The sequence below is a fragment of the Clytia hemisphaerica genome, unplaced genomic scaffold (genome assembly GCF_902728285.1).
Source record: "Clytia hemisphaerica strain Z4C2 unplaced genomic scaffold, Clytia hemisphaerica genome assembly, whole genome shotgun sequence".
In the NCBI taxonomy this organism is placed as follows: domain Eukaryota; kingdom Metazoa; phylum Cnidaria; class Hydrozoa; order Leptothecata; family Clytiidae; genus Clytia; species Clytia hemisphaerica.
Window position 1 is genome coordinate 159,613 of NW_027103781.1, and position 16,071 is coordinate 175,683.

The following is a 16,071-nucleotide window of genomic DNA, read 5'->3' on the forward strand; positions in this document are numbered from 1 at the left end:
TTGTGTGTTCGATCCAATAGCTGCAAAAAATTCATTTTTTATGATCGAACTTGCAAATGTTGTGTTTTCTGTGTTTTGTGTGTTCGATCGATTGGCTGCAAAAAAATCATTGTTTTGTGATTGGACTTGCAAATGTTGTGTTTTCTGTGTTTTCTGTGTTCAATCCAATAGCTGCAGAAAATGACTTTTTTATGATTGGACTTGCAAATGTTGTGTTTTCTGTGTTTTGTGTGTTCGATCCAATAGCTGCAAAAAAATCATTTTTTGTGATAGGACTTGCAAATGTTGTGTTTTCTGTGTTTGGTGTGTTCGATCCAATAGCTGCAAAAAAATCATTTTTTTGTGATAGGACTTGCAAATGTTGTGTTTTTCGTGTGTTTGTGTTGTTCGATCAATTGGCTGCAGAAAAACAATTTTTTTTTTGATAGGACTTGCAAATGTTGTGTTTTTCTGTGTTTTGTGTGTTCGATCAAATAGCTGCAAAAAAATCATTTTTTGTGATTGGACTTGCAAATGTTGTGTTTTCTGTGTTTTGTGTGTTCGATCCAATAGCTGCAAAAAAATCATTTTTTGTGATAGGACTTGCAAATGTTGTGTTTTCTGTGTTTTGTGTGTTCGATCGATTGGCTGCAAAAAAATCATTTTTTGTGATTGGACTTGCAAATATTGTGTTTTCTGTGTTTTGTGTGTTCGATCAATTGGCTGCAGAAAATGACTTTTTTTTATGATCGGACTTGCAAATGTTGTGTTTTTTGTGTTTTGTGCGTTCGCTCGTTTCACTTATAGAAAGTATATTTTTATGCTTAAAACTAAACGAACCAATCCCAGTCAAAGCCATGCATCGTTTTGAGATTACACTTATTTTTGGCAGATTTTTTTCGAAAGCCTTCAATACTGTTTGTTGATTTTGAAACTCTCATAAAGAAGCTTCACTCACTCCGCTTCTCTAAAAAAAACACTACTTGTCCTTGTAAACTATCAATGACAAAAATCCTTGATTCTAGACGTCACCAATAAACTGGATCCCATTCTGTTCAATATATACTACGATATGGCTGCTAAGACCGACACAAAATGTGTTCAGTATGCTTACGACACCAGCATATTTACTGACATGCCTATGGTGATATAGAACTGTGTTCAAGAAGTCAATACTGACATTAACGTCATTGAGGAATGACCAGACTCGAATCTAATCTTCATCGCCAAAAAGACGAAATGTTTTTTTACCACCAGTCAGATGGTCAGAAGTCACAACTTTAAATTCGAATTCAACTCGAGCAATGAAATATTAATTGAGCGTGGTCCGTCATTCATAAGGCTTGGCCTCGATTTTAATTAACACACCCCTTCTCACAGACCCACTGTGATTTTAGAAATTTTGTGGCAGATTAAAAATGGCAATAATTTGCGAAATCGCGAAATTTAATGTCGCGAAAGTTAATTCGATTAAAGTACAAAAGCGTACACCACCACGCTTAAAAGCCTCGCCCTCATCAAAGGGAACCATACCAAGTCTGTTGTCTTTTGGATTCCAAACTCTCATTCAGTCACCATTTAGTCGAAAAAATAAAAAAGGCCAATAAAGGTATTGGCCTCATTAACAGACTTAAAAAACAAGTACCAAGAAAATCTCTGCTCACTTTATATAAATCTTACATTAGACTGCACTTTAGACTATGGGGATATCATATACCACCATCCTGGAAATTCGACTTTTGTGCGTAAGCTTGAATCTATCCAATATAATTACTGTCGTGCTATAACAGGCTGCTTTCGTGGAACGTCTCAAGAAAAACTTTATTCTGAACTTGGTCTCGAGAGTCTAGCTGATCGTCGATTTAGTAGAAGAATAATCTTCTTCTACAAAATCTTGAACAATTTAGCCCCTTCTTATTTACTTAACTACTTACCAGCAAGACTTGCAGCGCCAGATAATCTAAGAACAAGAAATCCTAAGAAAAGGAACACAGACAATATGTATTTACTTTATCTCACTTTAAAGATATGCAATCCATACACTTTTAATATAAGAACAATTTTATAAGAACAGCGAGGCTCAAAATCGCTAAAACAGGACCAAAAATTATATGCTTATAAGAAAAATGAATATCCTCATATTGTGCGCCATCACTTGTTTACTTTGTAAGAACTAATTACCGAAAGGTATATCTCCGTCTATCGAGAGTTATTGATTTGATTCTTATAAATTATATGCTTATAAGAAAAATAAATATGCTCATATTGCACGCCATCCTTTGTTTACTTTGTAAGAACTAATTACCGAAGGGTATATCACCGTCTATCAAGAGCTATTGATTTGATTCTTATAAAGTATATGCTTATGAAAAAAATAAATATGCTCCAAATACTTTCGCTAGGCGAAATTAACAAGACACACAAAACACAACATTTGCAATCCTGTCACAAAAAACGAATTTTCTGCAGCTATTGGATCGAACACACAAAACACAGAAAACACAACTTTTGCAAGTCCGATCATAAAAAAGTCATTTTTCTGCAGCTATTGGATCGAACACACAAAACACAGAAAACACAACATTTGCAAGTCCTATCATAAAAAAGTCATTTTTCTGCAGCTATTGGATCGAACACACAAAACACAGAAAACACAACTTTTACAAGTCCTATCAACTACTTCATTGGAATAAATTGAACTAGCCTGGATGATTCTTTAGACTGAAGGACATATTCCATCGACCAATCAGATTCATTCTTTACTTTGTTCACCACTACTCTAAAATACGGCAGTAGAAAAATACCAGATAGCATCGGGCCTTAATTAATTACAAAAAATGTATTAAACGTACAGATTTTGACTACTCCAGCTCCTAGACACGATAAAGGAAGTTTGGTTTCCAAAGGGTAGCCCATAAACCTTGGAAATCCAGGGGTGTAAACGATTAGGAGAGGTCTCTAAATAAAGAACTACAACACTTATTTTAGATATACTAACGGAACCCAAGACCCAATTGAAACAACTAAATAAATTTATTTTTATTTTTGATCTAGAATTTGGGCGAGGCAGAATATTGTGTTGCATTGTTTATGTACATGCGTCTCCTTGGTTACCCCGCGTCCAGTATTTCCATCTTGACAACGTACAACGGTCAAAAACATCTCATTCGTGACGTCATCGATAAACGGTGCGGCGAAAACCCGATTATTGGACGCCCCCATAAGGTATTTTAAAAATTAGGCTTTGATTTACAATACCAAATGTTTGAAGCCCCGAAGGGGCTAGAGAGGATTTTCAACCTTTCTCAAACAAGAGAATTTAAAAATCTTGTTTAAAAAACACGCGGATCACGTATTCTGTATGGGAAATAAGTTGCTTCATTTCCCATCCATGAAGGTCTCAGATTTAGCCCCTTCAAGGCTTTGGAACCAATGATTTTGATACGTTTTCTTTGTTCAATCTAGGTGACAACGGTGGATCGTTACCAGGGGCAACAGAACGATTACATCATCCTATCGCTCGTCCGAACGAAAACGGTCGGTCATTTACGAGATGTCCGTCGTCTCATTGTCGCCATGTCTCGTGCAAGACTCGGTCTCTACGTTTTCGCACGTGTCAGTCTGTTTCAGAATTGTTTTGAACTTCGACCAGCCTTTAGTCAGGTAGGTTTTGATTAGATTTAGTGAATTGATATTCCCTAAGGGCTTGGTTGGAATTAATAATAAATGTTTTGATTTGTTGTTTTAGGGCCAGAACTCAAGCGAAAAAAAAGTCAAAAAAAGTCAATCAGCAAATTAATAGAATAAGCTCGATTTTAGGCACGAAAGCTCAACGATATACAGCTCGATAGATAACACTTCATTCAATAATAATACGACTCAAAAATTAATAGTACCAAAGTGTTTAACCTGTACCGCCTCGAGCACCACAGACGATCTTTACTTTCTTTTCAAAAAATCTTGTTCAAGGCATATTCATCACGAATTTCATCCTCATTTTCTATTCAGTTGATGGCACGTCCAATGAATTTGTTCTTGGCGCCCGATGAAAAGTACCCTTCACAAAGACCCGTAAGCTATTACCTTATTTAGAGTGACAACAACTTTCTCTGGCAATGCTTTTGGTACAGAAGTAAAATCAATTCTAGCCTCTCCAATGGAAATTTTAATATATTAACGTATTTCTCGAAATGTTTTACAATAACTGAAATTCTTACTCTAATTTGAAGAAAGTCTCAGAAATCTTGGCATTAAAGAGCTAGTCGAGTGTGTACCCTCATAACACTAGCCTACTATATATTAGACTTGAATTTTAGCTTAAGCTTTTTCATTAAAACCTGCACCTTGCAGCTATCGACTAGCTTGGCTTATTCAAAAGACATCAATGTCTCAAAGAGTTATTTCCGATTTGTTGTTAGTAGAATTTTAAAGGCCTATAACCTTTTATAGATTTTGAGAAATAGTAGGGTAATCGTTATGCTAAATTGAATTATTGAAAATATTAGGCTTTTAGGAACTATTGAAAAAATAGGATAAATTTTTCAAAAAAGTGTTTTAAGGGCATTAAGACAGTCTCTGATCGATTAACCTAACCAATACACTTATTTTAGGGACTTATAACTCTTCTATTCTACTCTTCCTTTTTTAGATCAACGTATTACCATCAGGCAAACCTTTCATCCTCAATGACATGCCACAGATGGCACAGTACGTCTATGACATCTACTCTCAACGCGTCCAAGAGATGGAACGACTAGAAAAGGTACGTTCACCACATTGCTTTTCATTTAAAATTTGGTATGTTTTGATATCTTCCCTCTTCCAAAGTTCGAATGCATCACTGATTGCTGTATTTTGTTCGAGTTATCGAGACGAGATTGTTAACTTAAGAGGCCAGCAAACTTGTTCATTTTTACTATTTTTACGTTTTCTATTTTTCGATATCCTTGATGATATGATTAGTTAGTAGGGCCATCCATGTTGGATGGAAAGTTGGAATCGTTCAACGGCCTTAAGATTATTTTACTCGAAATAATATCTTCCCGATCAAGTATAATTTTTGAAGATTCCACAAGTACTCAGAAAATGTTTAAAAAGTGTTCACATACTTTTGCGACAGTTTTTACGAAGAGTTTTAGCTTTTTGAGGTCATCGAGCAGTCATCGAATAAAAGGTCAATATGAACGGCTATGTCCTGTTAGAGTTTGTTCATCAAACGTTAGAGTTTGTTCATCAAACTTGGGATCATTTGTTTTGTCAACGTTAGAGAGAGGGTGGAGTTGTCGTCACTTCCTTAGCATCGTGATATTTTCACATTCAAAATAATTTGTGTCTGCTATTTTCGTTGTTACGCTAGATGTCATGGAAAAATGAGATGTTTTACTTAGTTTCTTTTTCTTCATAATCAGTTGAAGATGTTTCTTTTATGGAAACGAACATGCCTTTTCTAATTAGACTCAGACTGTTGTTTATTCCAAAATTTAAAGTTCAGTCTACCATCTACCTTTTCTCCTAAACATATGGAACGTTCAAGCTTCATGAGTTAAGGTTGACGTTTTGTCTTAAAAGAGGATCAATAGACCTTTTCATAAATTACGTCACGAACATCACTTGCCTCGTTTTGAAATTATTGCCATGGTGATTAACTCCCAGCGGATTTTATTGCAACTACTTTCTATTCATTAAAAAAACATTTAATGTCTCAAGGGATATGATCACCATGGAAATTTTTTGAATACGAGGCAAGTGATGTTCGTGACGTAATTTATGAAAAAGTCTATAAACCATAAGACCGGAGACAATCTAGTGCTAATTTTTTCTCAGGGACTTTTATTATATCATGTCCTTCATAATTTGTTTTTGATATTGTTCTTACCATCTTCTATTACTTTCATTCCAGCTGAAGAAGTCACAACCTAAATCTGAACCCAAATCGGAACCAAAATCGGACGACAAAAAACCCGATTCGGGTGATCAGAAAAATGCATCGCAGACGAAAGTTGAAAAGCAACAAATGATCGTCAATGAAGTTGAAATGAACTGAAAAAGAAAAAAAAGAAGTTTAACATGAACAATCTTCATAATGGAAATGTTTTCATGGATGGAGATTCATATGTGGGGAAAACAAGGTTGGCGAACTTGGCATGGCAATCCGCAATTCATTCGTATTCTCATCTCCCTTGTTTTTGTTGTTAACATATCGAATCAAATATATTTTCGGTTTTTTTTCGCTAACGATTCCCATAAACTAGAATAACCTAAACCCACATTACTACTTGCGTACTCAATTTCTCTAAGCTTCTAACCTCTTTAGCGCAATCTCGAAATATGTGGGTATGTGGAATTTGTGCGGCTTAATTTTTTCAGGCAAAACTTTAGAGCTACTGTTTTTATTAGTTTTTTTCATAGAAAAACATTTTTAGTCAGTTTTTTTTTAACAAAAGCTTGTTTTTTAATCTGGACAATATATATAAATCAAGTAACTGAAAATCAACTTATAGCTCTCATTTTATTCCTGAAAGCGACGGCAATTCTTAAAATTCCTTGGGGTATGCATATGTTTGAGTTGAATTAGGTTTTTACCTTGAAAAAAAGTATATGGCTAAAATTTGGAACAGTTGTTACTTATTGGTTCTACTTAGGACGGAAAATTGACCATCACAAAATCACTAAAAAGGGGTTCAAAACTTTTTTTCTTGGTGTTTCGAGGAGCGCTATGTAACAAATCTCAGCCGTATACTATTTTTTTTTCAAGGTTAGGGCCTTTTTGAGCTTACTGCCAGACTAATAGCACTTTGAACCGCTGAGAATTATCGAAAAACGAATATATTCGTCGGCCAACTGGATCCCGCCAATCCGACATACCTTAGTCTGAATCGCAGACCTCTACAAAACCGCTAGGCTTTTGTTCACCCTCTAGCGAAAAGAGTTTCTTACAGAGGAAATATATCTATAGAGGTCTGCGATTCAGACTGTAAAGCCCGAAGGGCTAGAGGCAAAACTTCAACCCTTTTCAGACAAGAGAAATTGAAGCTACTTATTTCCTATTCAAAATGCGCCTATAACGCACCGTAATCATGACGACGGATTGTATCCAGCGGTTTCCTCGTTTTGGAGAACTACATTTTTTGAAATCTAGCAATAGATTTTAGTTTAAATCCGGCGTTTGTGCAAAAACTACGCGCGGGCGTTCTGGATGGGAATTGAGTGGTTTCATTTCTCATCCAGGAGTCTCGCCCTAGCCCGCCCTTCGGGCTTGAAACTCAATGTGTAAAGCCGTGGGTAGTATTATACAGTGGAGGTCTGTCTAACTCAAACCCATATAACCCAAATGTCTACTTAGCTCGAACAAATTTTATAATCCCTTCAGTTGACAATTTCTTAACTTTACTCCATAACTCGAAATTTCTCATCCTCCCGGGGGCGGGGGGCACTCGATTACATTTCTGAACAACGGCGGCATTTATAGACTGTATAATATAGTTCAATTTCATGTCTTAATTTTAAATGAGTCGGTGTTGTCCAAACAGGCTGTGCAAAATAAGTCAAAAATGGAAAACGGGTGCGGCGAGTCAAAATTATAAAAGTTCAGACTTGCAATTCAGCGAGACATCATCATTCAAAATACACCCTTACAGTGCATCCAGCTAAAACGAGACCCTTATTATGCACTCTATGAAAAGTTAACCCTTACTTACATCCCTGTGCAATGCATTTCGAAGGGTCTTATCGGAAAACCTAACCTTAGGCAGCACATGCTTAATGCCTAAATTTGCCTAAATTTTAGCGATTTTCGTGATGCGTGATGGAGAAATTTTTTTTGCGTGATGGCGTGATTAGGGGTGCCACTGGGGGGGGGGGGGCCTCATTAAGATTGACATGTGATTTTTCAGATTTGACTTTTGAAGGCCGGCCTTATAATGGTTGAAATCAGTGGTATTCCGTATAGAATAACACGATGGAAGTGTTGTTTTTCTATAAGGAGCACGAATCCGTTAGTGGATGCCAGCGCACCTTCTATCTAGCTAGGAAACCTGTCCCCTCTGACTGATAACCTTTCATAGCACCTGCATTACATTCCAGCATGATATCTCAAGTGAAATTATTTTGAATTAACTTTCTTTCAAGAAGAGTTTGATGGTTGAAGCTTCGGTATGTTTTTTGTTGTTGTTAGATAGAAAAAATACATAAAGATGAAGAAAAAAAATGATTGGAACAATTTCCATTAGATTAAAAGATATTGATTCGTTTCTTATAAAGTTGATCCTTACTTACTGGAAAAATGAAAATATTGAAATTGTATTCAAAATCCCATGTTTGTATTGAAAGAACCAACTGCCAAAGCCAATTTTTATTAGATTAAAATATATTGATTCGTTTCTTATAAAGTTGATGCTTATAAGAAAAATGAAAATATCGAAATTGTTCAAAATCCCAATTTTGTATTGAAAGAACGAACTGCCAAAAGCCAATTTTCATTAGATTAAAATATATATTGATTTGTTTCTTATAAAGTTAATGTTCATACTAAAGATATACAACCTTTGATTTTCTGATTATTTTCTAAGTCTTTTTTTCGAAACTTTTCTTCGTGGGAAACATATGCCCTCAGTAAAAATCTAAATTCCAAATTACAAATATGCGCAGAGAAGTATTACAATTCTGCGCAGCTCAAGTATTACAAATTTGCGCAAAGTTTATTACAAATCTGCGCAGGTATTACAAATCTGCGCACAACATATACTAATGTTCTTTTTGTTAAATTAAGCTTAAAGTATAATATTTGATTTTAAATCATAGTAAAATCTTTTAGTAATAAAATAATTAGAAAATACATGAGCTTTAAAAATGAAATATTTTTCTCAACATTACAATACAAAAATCGATATGTTCATCCACGTCAAGCAAATCCCAATCAAGCTCAACACATATTTGTTCATGATCGTCAATTTCATCACCTAACTCATCAATCATGCGATAAACAACCAGCGCTTTATAAAACCGACAAGTTTTTTGCCAATGGTCAGCCAGGATAAATGCCTCCCGAAAAATATTACTCGTGTATCTCTTTTCTTCAATCTCTGCGTACGAAAAATTCATTGCAACTTGTTCAGCCATTGAAACTTCATCATGTTTTACATGCAGACAGTAGAGGAGTATCAGACCGCGGATTTTGAAGCAAATAGTCGGGTCATGTGCACGCATCCTTATTATCACAGAATAGAGAGAATCCACCGGTAGATTATTGGGTAACATCAGTATTTTGCAGAACGCGTCAACAGCAATCGCGGTACAAGGAATTGGTGAGCTTGCGAGCCACCTTTTGAAGTATTTGTTACTTTCATCAAACAAACCAACATCGAAACATGCTCGCCCAGCATCGCATATTGATTCATTACACAAAGGCTCTGATTCTTCTATCACTTTCATCCCTTTTTGAATTTCTCCATTTAAGATCATACAACAGCCGATTTGGACTTTAGCACTCGATTCTTCATGTTTATAATCTGATATCGTGTAAAGTAAATCCAAAGCTTTATCAAACTCTTGTGTTTCTTTATAACAGATGCTTCGAAAAAAGTTCATCTCTAAATTAGGAGCAGCAAATAGTATTTGTAAGAAGCTGGGCACCTGTTCAAAATGGCCATTTAGAAAACAAACAACAAATTTTCTTAATATATTTTCACTGTTGTCAGTGTTTAGCACTGCTTTCGCATTTGTTATGCATTCTAACAAATTCCTTTTCACTGGGCTTTCTTCAAGATTTTCATTCACTCGTTGCTCAAAGTTTTCCCAATATGCCAGTTCTTGACCAGCATAACAATAATCCAGGTAGTAAGATACTGGGTTTTTAAAGTCGTTTTTTGTTGAGTCATAAATTCGCCTTGCGATGTCTTTGAGAAAACATTCCGAAGGCGAAAATATTAGAACCGCTGGATAGTTTGATAATTGACTGACAATGATATCTTTGTAACAATCTTGCTCCCAAAGGTGCTGGAGGTGGTTTAGCCATAATTTGTATTCTGAGGTTCTATCAACAGACACCCACTTCTCGGATGAAAACATCTCAATAAACTGCTCTAGTGTTTTTTGTAATGCTCTGTTTTTAGTGATGTAGATCTTAACTGCCTCCTGATAGAGGGAATGGACGGTTAGATAGTTGACTTTTTTGTTGGTGAATTCAGTCATTTGTTGCTTAGCTTGGATGATTGAATAATTAAACAAGATACGTTTGGCTTTATTGTATTCCGTTTTTGTCTCATAACACCTTTTAAGAAACTCCTCCAACATAAAAGTTCCATCGAGAATTGCAAACAAAGACAAAAGTTTCATCACCTCCGGACTCTCTCGTTCAATCCTTTCAATTGTTATGAAGAACGAAACAAAGACTGACGTTCTAATTCCATAACCAAGTGCTACTTTTTCAGACAACATATCAACCTTATGTTTTCTTAGCTCATCGAGGTATTCATTAATCGGTAATTGAGTTTGGGTTATCGAGGCTACTGCATGCTGAAGTCCTAATGGATGGAACTCCAACTCTTTCGATAATTCAGACAATTCTTTTGGATCAGCTGTTTTCAATTGGCTCTTAAGAAACTTGGTGGCGCTTTGTTCTGACCATTTATCAATAGTCACTATTTCATACCCAGCTCCCCAATGTTGTATTTGAGTGGTGATCAAGTTATGGTGACCTGGATCGAGATATTTGGTCAACTGCTCAACCGCGGTACAATTATCGTAGATATAAAGGACCATTTCGTTTTGGAAGTATGTTTTCAGTAAAGCTGTAATGACTTGGATATTCGTCTTCTCGTCCAATTTTAAAATAGTGGCAACATTTTTGAAATCATTTTCGATGTTATCTACATTGATTTTGATCACGTGGTCGTAATCAGTTTGATGGGTGACGTAATAATGGTTTGCAGTTTCGCTTTTCCCAACACCTGGAATCCCTGTGATAACGACATTGCAGGCTTTCTTGAGTTTAAAAATATCATTGATCTCCTTTAATTCGTCGTCTCGTCCGGTGAAATTCACGTTCGGTTGAGGTGGATTATATTCAAAAGAGGGTAGTAAGTCGTTCAGGTCGTTCTGCGAGCATCCAAGAGCTAATAGAGGCTTTTTTACATACTGAAACGATCTTCGATACTCTACTGTTGAGATTGATAGCTGACCATGCTGCATTCGATTTCTTTCGAGTTTCAAACGAAGAGCATTTGCAATGTCATCAACATCGTTGACATCTGGTTCTTCATACCAACCATTGGAGGGTGTCTTGTGACCACATAATGTTCGTATCAAAAGAAAAAGCAAAGTGATATCAAATTGTGTTGAATCTGTTTGTTGTGATGCTGTATAAACAAGATCATATTGATCGTCATTCAATTTTAATTTATCCAACTTTCTCTTGTGTTTTGTCTGTGACAATTCTTGATACAACATCACAGGATTTGTTGGAAACTTTTTGTGAAATAAATCAAGTAAGCATTTGGTAGATTTCTCACGTAAGAGTTGTTGTTTGAATCCATTTTTCTGCTGTTGCGTAGGGTAGTTTTTCTGCTGATGAAAAATATTCATTGTTGCTGCCACGTATGTACTCTCTCTATCAAACATACAACACCCTCAGACTCTGTTTTTAATAGATTACAAAAATCACGAGATTCAAATCACGAGACTCAACTTTCTCAACTGAACAATCAAGACAACAAAAAACACACATAGATATGTCAACAAAGTGTTTGATTACAAAACGTCTGTTAAATTTTTTTGAAAGGAATTCTATGAAATTTGTAGATATAGTTCCTACCTTATTGGAACTAATTTTCGCGGGTTTTAATTTTAGCGTTTTTCGCGGTTTTTCGTCAAAATCGCGAAAATTTGATCCCGCGAAAAATTTTGAGAGCTGAAAACCGCGAAAATTAATTCCCGCGAAATACAATTTTTTCCAATTTTATCGAAAAATTTGAAAAATCCCTAGGAAAATGAAAGAAATTTGTCCAAAAAAGGGCAAAACCGCAAAAAATTCCAGAATGGAAAAAACCGCGAAAATCAAAACCCGCGAAATGCAATTTGGATATTTTTTTCGACCGCGAAAATTAGTTCCCGCGAAAATTAGTTCCAATTGCATTTCCTTTCCTGTTGACGTCATCAGCTGCCCAATAAGGTTACCATTTTCAAACTAGGCTCAAAAAGACTTTAATGAGGTCTCCCAAACGGTTTTCGTAATGACGTGATAGGGACTTTTTTGCAGCGTGATTACATGACTGGGAAATTTTTTCTTCGTGATGAGAGATTCAAAACGTGATCGTGATGTGAAAGACTTTTGAGCCGTGATACGTGACTTGGACTTTTTTCAAAGGGATGCGTGATTGTCTATTTTTTTGCTGATTTGCGTGATCGTGATCGAAGACAAAAAATACCGCTGGGGGCCTCTTTAATAACATTTTAATAACATCCTTAGGCTTAAATGGACCAGCTAATGGACCAGCAACAAGGATTTCGTCCGGGGAGACATCGATGGGGGAGAGGAACATCTGATGGTATAACCAAATGAATCCAACAAATAACTGACTCCATTAGAAAACCGGTATACGTCTTATTTGTCGATCTCAGCTCATCCTTCGACCACGTTATCAGAGAATGGTTGTTTAAATCAATATCCCAACGAATCAAACCCAATCGATCAACTAAACTTTTTGATATTCTTCAAGCTGTTTACTCCTACACTACAACAGCCTTGTCTGAAACTTCCGATGACTCATTTGAAATCTTAACTGGTGTACGTCAAGGTGGTCCTGAATCCCCGCTTTTGTATAATTTATAAATGGACTACGTTATGAGAGTTTATGAAAATGAATGTCAAACTCAACAAATAAATTTTCTAAAACTGAAATATCGTATACGTTCAACTGCAACCACCCGAGAAGAGAGAGCAAAAGGATACGAAGGAGATCATGACGCAGACTGGTCGGGTTATGCGGACGATTTAGAACTCTTTTTCGAAAGTGTAGTCGATCTTCAAAAGGGCCTTGTTCTTTTACATGAGATATTCTCAAAATACGGACTGAGTATTAACATCAAGAAAACAATAAGTATGCTTCAACTTTGAATACATCAAAGAACATTACCAGTCGACATACCCTGAATCTATTGCTGAACTACAGAATCGAAATGGCGATCGAAAATGTTAGAACATTTCGATACCTCGGAGACGTGATAAAATATGACGAACCATCGACGGGCAACGCAAAAATAAGCCTTCGTATATCACTAGCTGGAAGCTAAATTTTACGAACTGATTACTAAATTAACGAATTATAAAATTCATTTGAAAACAAGAGTACTGATTTTCAATTCAATGGTTCGCACAAAACTGACTTATTCTTGTCAGACCTGGAATGTGAGTACTGCAGGAATGAATAGAATAAATTCTGTATATGTTGGTATGCTTAGGAAACTTGTACGAAATGGCTCCAAGACTGAGGAATATCGGTTTGTTATGACAAACCAAGATATTCTACGAATTTGTCGAACCGATGATATCGCAACTTTCGTATCAAAACAACAATCAAGTTATCTCGGACACTTGGCACGACAACCAAACCAATGTTTAACAAAAAGACTCTTGTTCAGCGTAAACAAACGGACGAAAATTGGTCAACCAACTGAGACACTAGAAGACAAAGTGATGAAATCTTCTGGGTTGACAAAAGACAATTTCTACAAAGAAGTACTAAAACGAATAGGAACATGGTTCATCCCAGACGAACCGCCAACAGTTGCCAAATAAATGATTTGGCTAAACCAGCAAGTACAAGTAATTAAAGCCAAAAACTTTCGAAAAGCAAAATTTTTGACGTTCTTATAGAACAATGTGTAACTCGATATTGATGATAATCGCATGATAGGTTATTTTTTCTCATTTGGTGCACCTTCAAATATTGAATTAAACCTTAATTGCATTCTGTAGAGAGCAATAATTAATTATTCCTTAATCACACTCTTCAATGAGGCGCCAAAGTTAACAAAATAGAGTGTCTCGAATTTTCCTCGTTCTTTCGGACTCTGTGAATCAAAAACAAAAAGAATCACTCGTGCAATTATCTCCCGTTTACGACAAAACTCGTCCATTATGCCGAGAATAAACAGCGAAAAAGCCTTTAAACCGATCCGACCCTGTTGCAAATGTAACCAATGACGAGACTATCCTCAACCATAATTGGCGGAGAAACTCTGATGCTCGCAATCGTAAAATGGCCTTTCAAAACCTTCCAAGATGTTCAAAGTCGCATCATTAAATTGTAGAACACAACAAACCGACTCGTCTATAGTCGAACTCAATAAGCTCCTTCATTCACAAACCATTGATATTACTTGTATTCAAGAACACAGATTTGTTCATAAACCTACAAACCCTGACATCGTTGCTCATAATCTTGGCTCATCTACACTGTTCACTGCTTCTGCCAAACGTAACGATCAAGGTGCTAAACTTCTTTTATCAGTAAAGAAAATCAACGAACGTATTGTTATAGCAACCTTCCAAGGAAATCTCAAAATGTCATCATTTCATGCTATTCCCTACATAATTCACTACCCGAAGAAATGGTTTCTGATTTTTACGATGATTTATGTCACATCGTTGATACGATCCCTCCCCACCATATGCTGATCATTGGTGGAGATATGAACGCAAAAACTAACAACAGATTTTCATTGCACACTATAACCGACAGAAATGGTGTTTTCCTACAAGATTTTACTAATCAATTCAATCTAATCATTGGAAATACGTCCTTTCAGAAACCTACGGCGAAACTTTGGACATACAGATCTCCAACAGACTCACTGTCCCAAATTGACTACATCATCTATCGAAAAAGATGGAGAAACAGTGTCCTTGATTGTCAAGCATTTTCGTCTTCTTATCCTGTTGGCAGTGATCACAGAATTGTATCGGCAAAAATAAATAGTTCAATTAAAACCCAGTTTGATAACCTTCCAAGTTTAGTTTAAATCCGGCGTTTGTGCAAAAACAACGCGCGGGCGTTCTGGATGGGAATTGAGTGGTTTCATTTCTCATCCAGGAGTCTCGCCCCTTACATTTCTGAACAACGGCGGCATTTATAGACTGTATAATATAGTTCAATTTCATGTCTTAATTTTAAATGAGTCGGTGTTGTCCAAACGGGCTGTGCAAAATAAGTCAAAAATGGAAAACGGGTGCGGCGAGTCAAAATTATAAAAGTTCAGTCAGACTTGCAATTCAGCGAGACATCATCATTCAAAACTTCAAAACACAACCTTACAGTGCATCCAGCTAAACGAGACCCTTATTGTGCACTCTATGATGTATGAAAAGTTAACCCTTACTTACATCCCTGTACAGTGCATTTCGAAGGGTCTTATCGGAAAAGCTAACCTTAGGCAGCACATGCCTAAATTTGCCCAAATTTTAGCGATTTTCGTGATGCGTGATGGAGAAAATTTTTATGCGTGATGGCTTGATTAGGGGTGCCGCTGGGGGGGCCTCATTAAGATTGACATGTGAGTTTTCAGATTTGACTTTTGAAGGCCGGCCTTATAATGGTTGAAATCAGTGGTATTCCGTATAGAATAACACGATGGAAGTGTTGTTTTTCTATAAGGAGCACGAATCCACGCCGGATAAGACGACACTCCTTGGGGCTCTCATCATGTTAGACTAGTAAACTAGTCGGTTATTACTTATAACCTTATAATAGAACTGTCAATCAAATAATGTAAACACTAATTAAATATTCAGCGCGCGTGAGAGAAAAGGAAAATAACCGACTAGAAGCTACTTCCGACGCCTTTTTTTCTTCACCTAAAAACGTAAGGAGAGACATACAGATTTCTGTATGTCTGACCCGTGCGGGATTGCATTTATTTTTCTTTCTGTTTATTGTGTCTTTGGAAATACTCATTTATTTATATGTTCCCATGTTTAATGTTACTATGAAGTAACATTTAGTCAAAAAAGTTGGATGGATTCTCAAAAACCTAAAAAAGGTTGTAAAATTAAACAACGTTTTTTGAGGGAAGAAGCTTCTAGTCGTTGAAATTCAG

General features: G+C 36.2%; 1 protein-coding gene across 1 annotated transcript in view; it reads left to right on the forward strand.

Moving 5' to 3' along the window:
• The window catches only part of LOC136806207 (RNA helicase aquarius-like), a 33,043-nt gene extending 26,571 nt beyond the window's left edge, over positions 1–6,472 (forward strand). The window contains exons 41-45 of the mRNA XM_067062768.1: positions 3,034–3,204; positions 3,445–3,642; positions 3,988–4,050; positions 4,628–4,741; positions 5,879–6,472. Of these exons, the coding sequence (XP_066918869.1) occupies positions 3,034–3,204; positions 3,445–3,642; positions 3,988–4,050; positions 4,628–4,741; positions 5,879–6,022 (690 nt within the window). The 3' untranslated portion in view covers positions 6,023–6,472. The remainder of the gene's footprint in view (positions 1–3,033; positions 3,205–3,444; positions 3,643–3,987; positions 4,051–4,627; positions 4,742–5,878) is intronic.
• Positions 6,473–16,071: the final 9,599 nt, after the last annotated feature.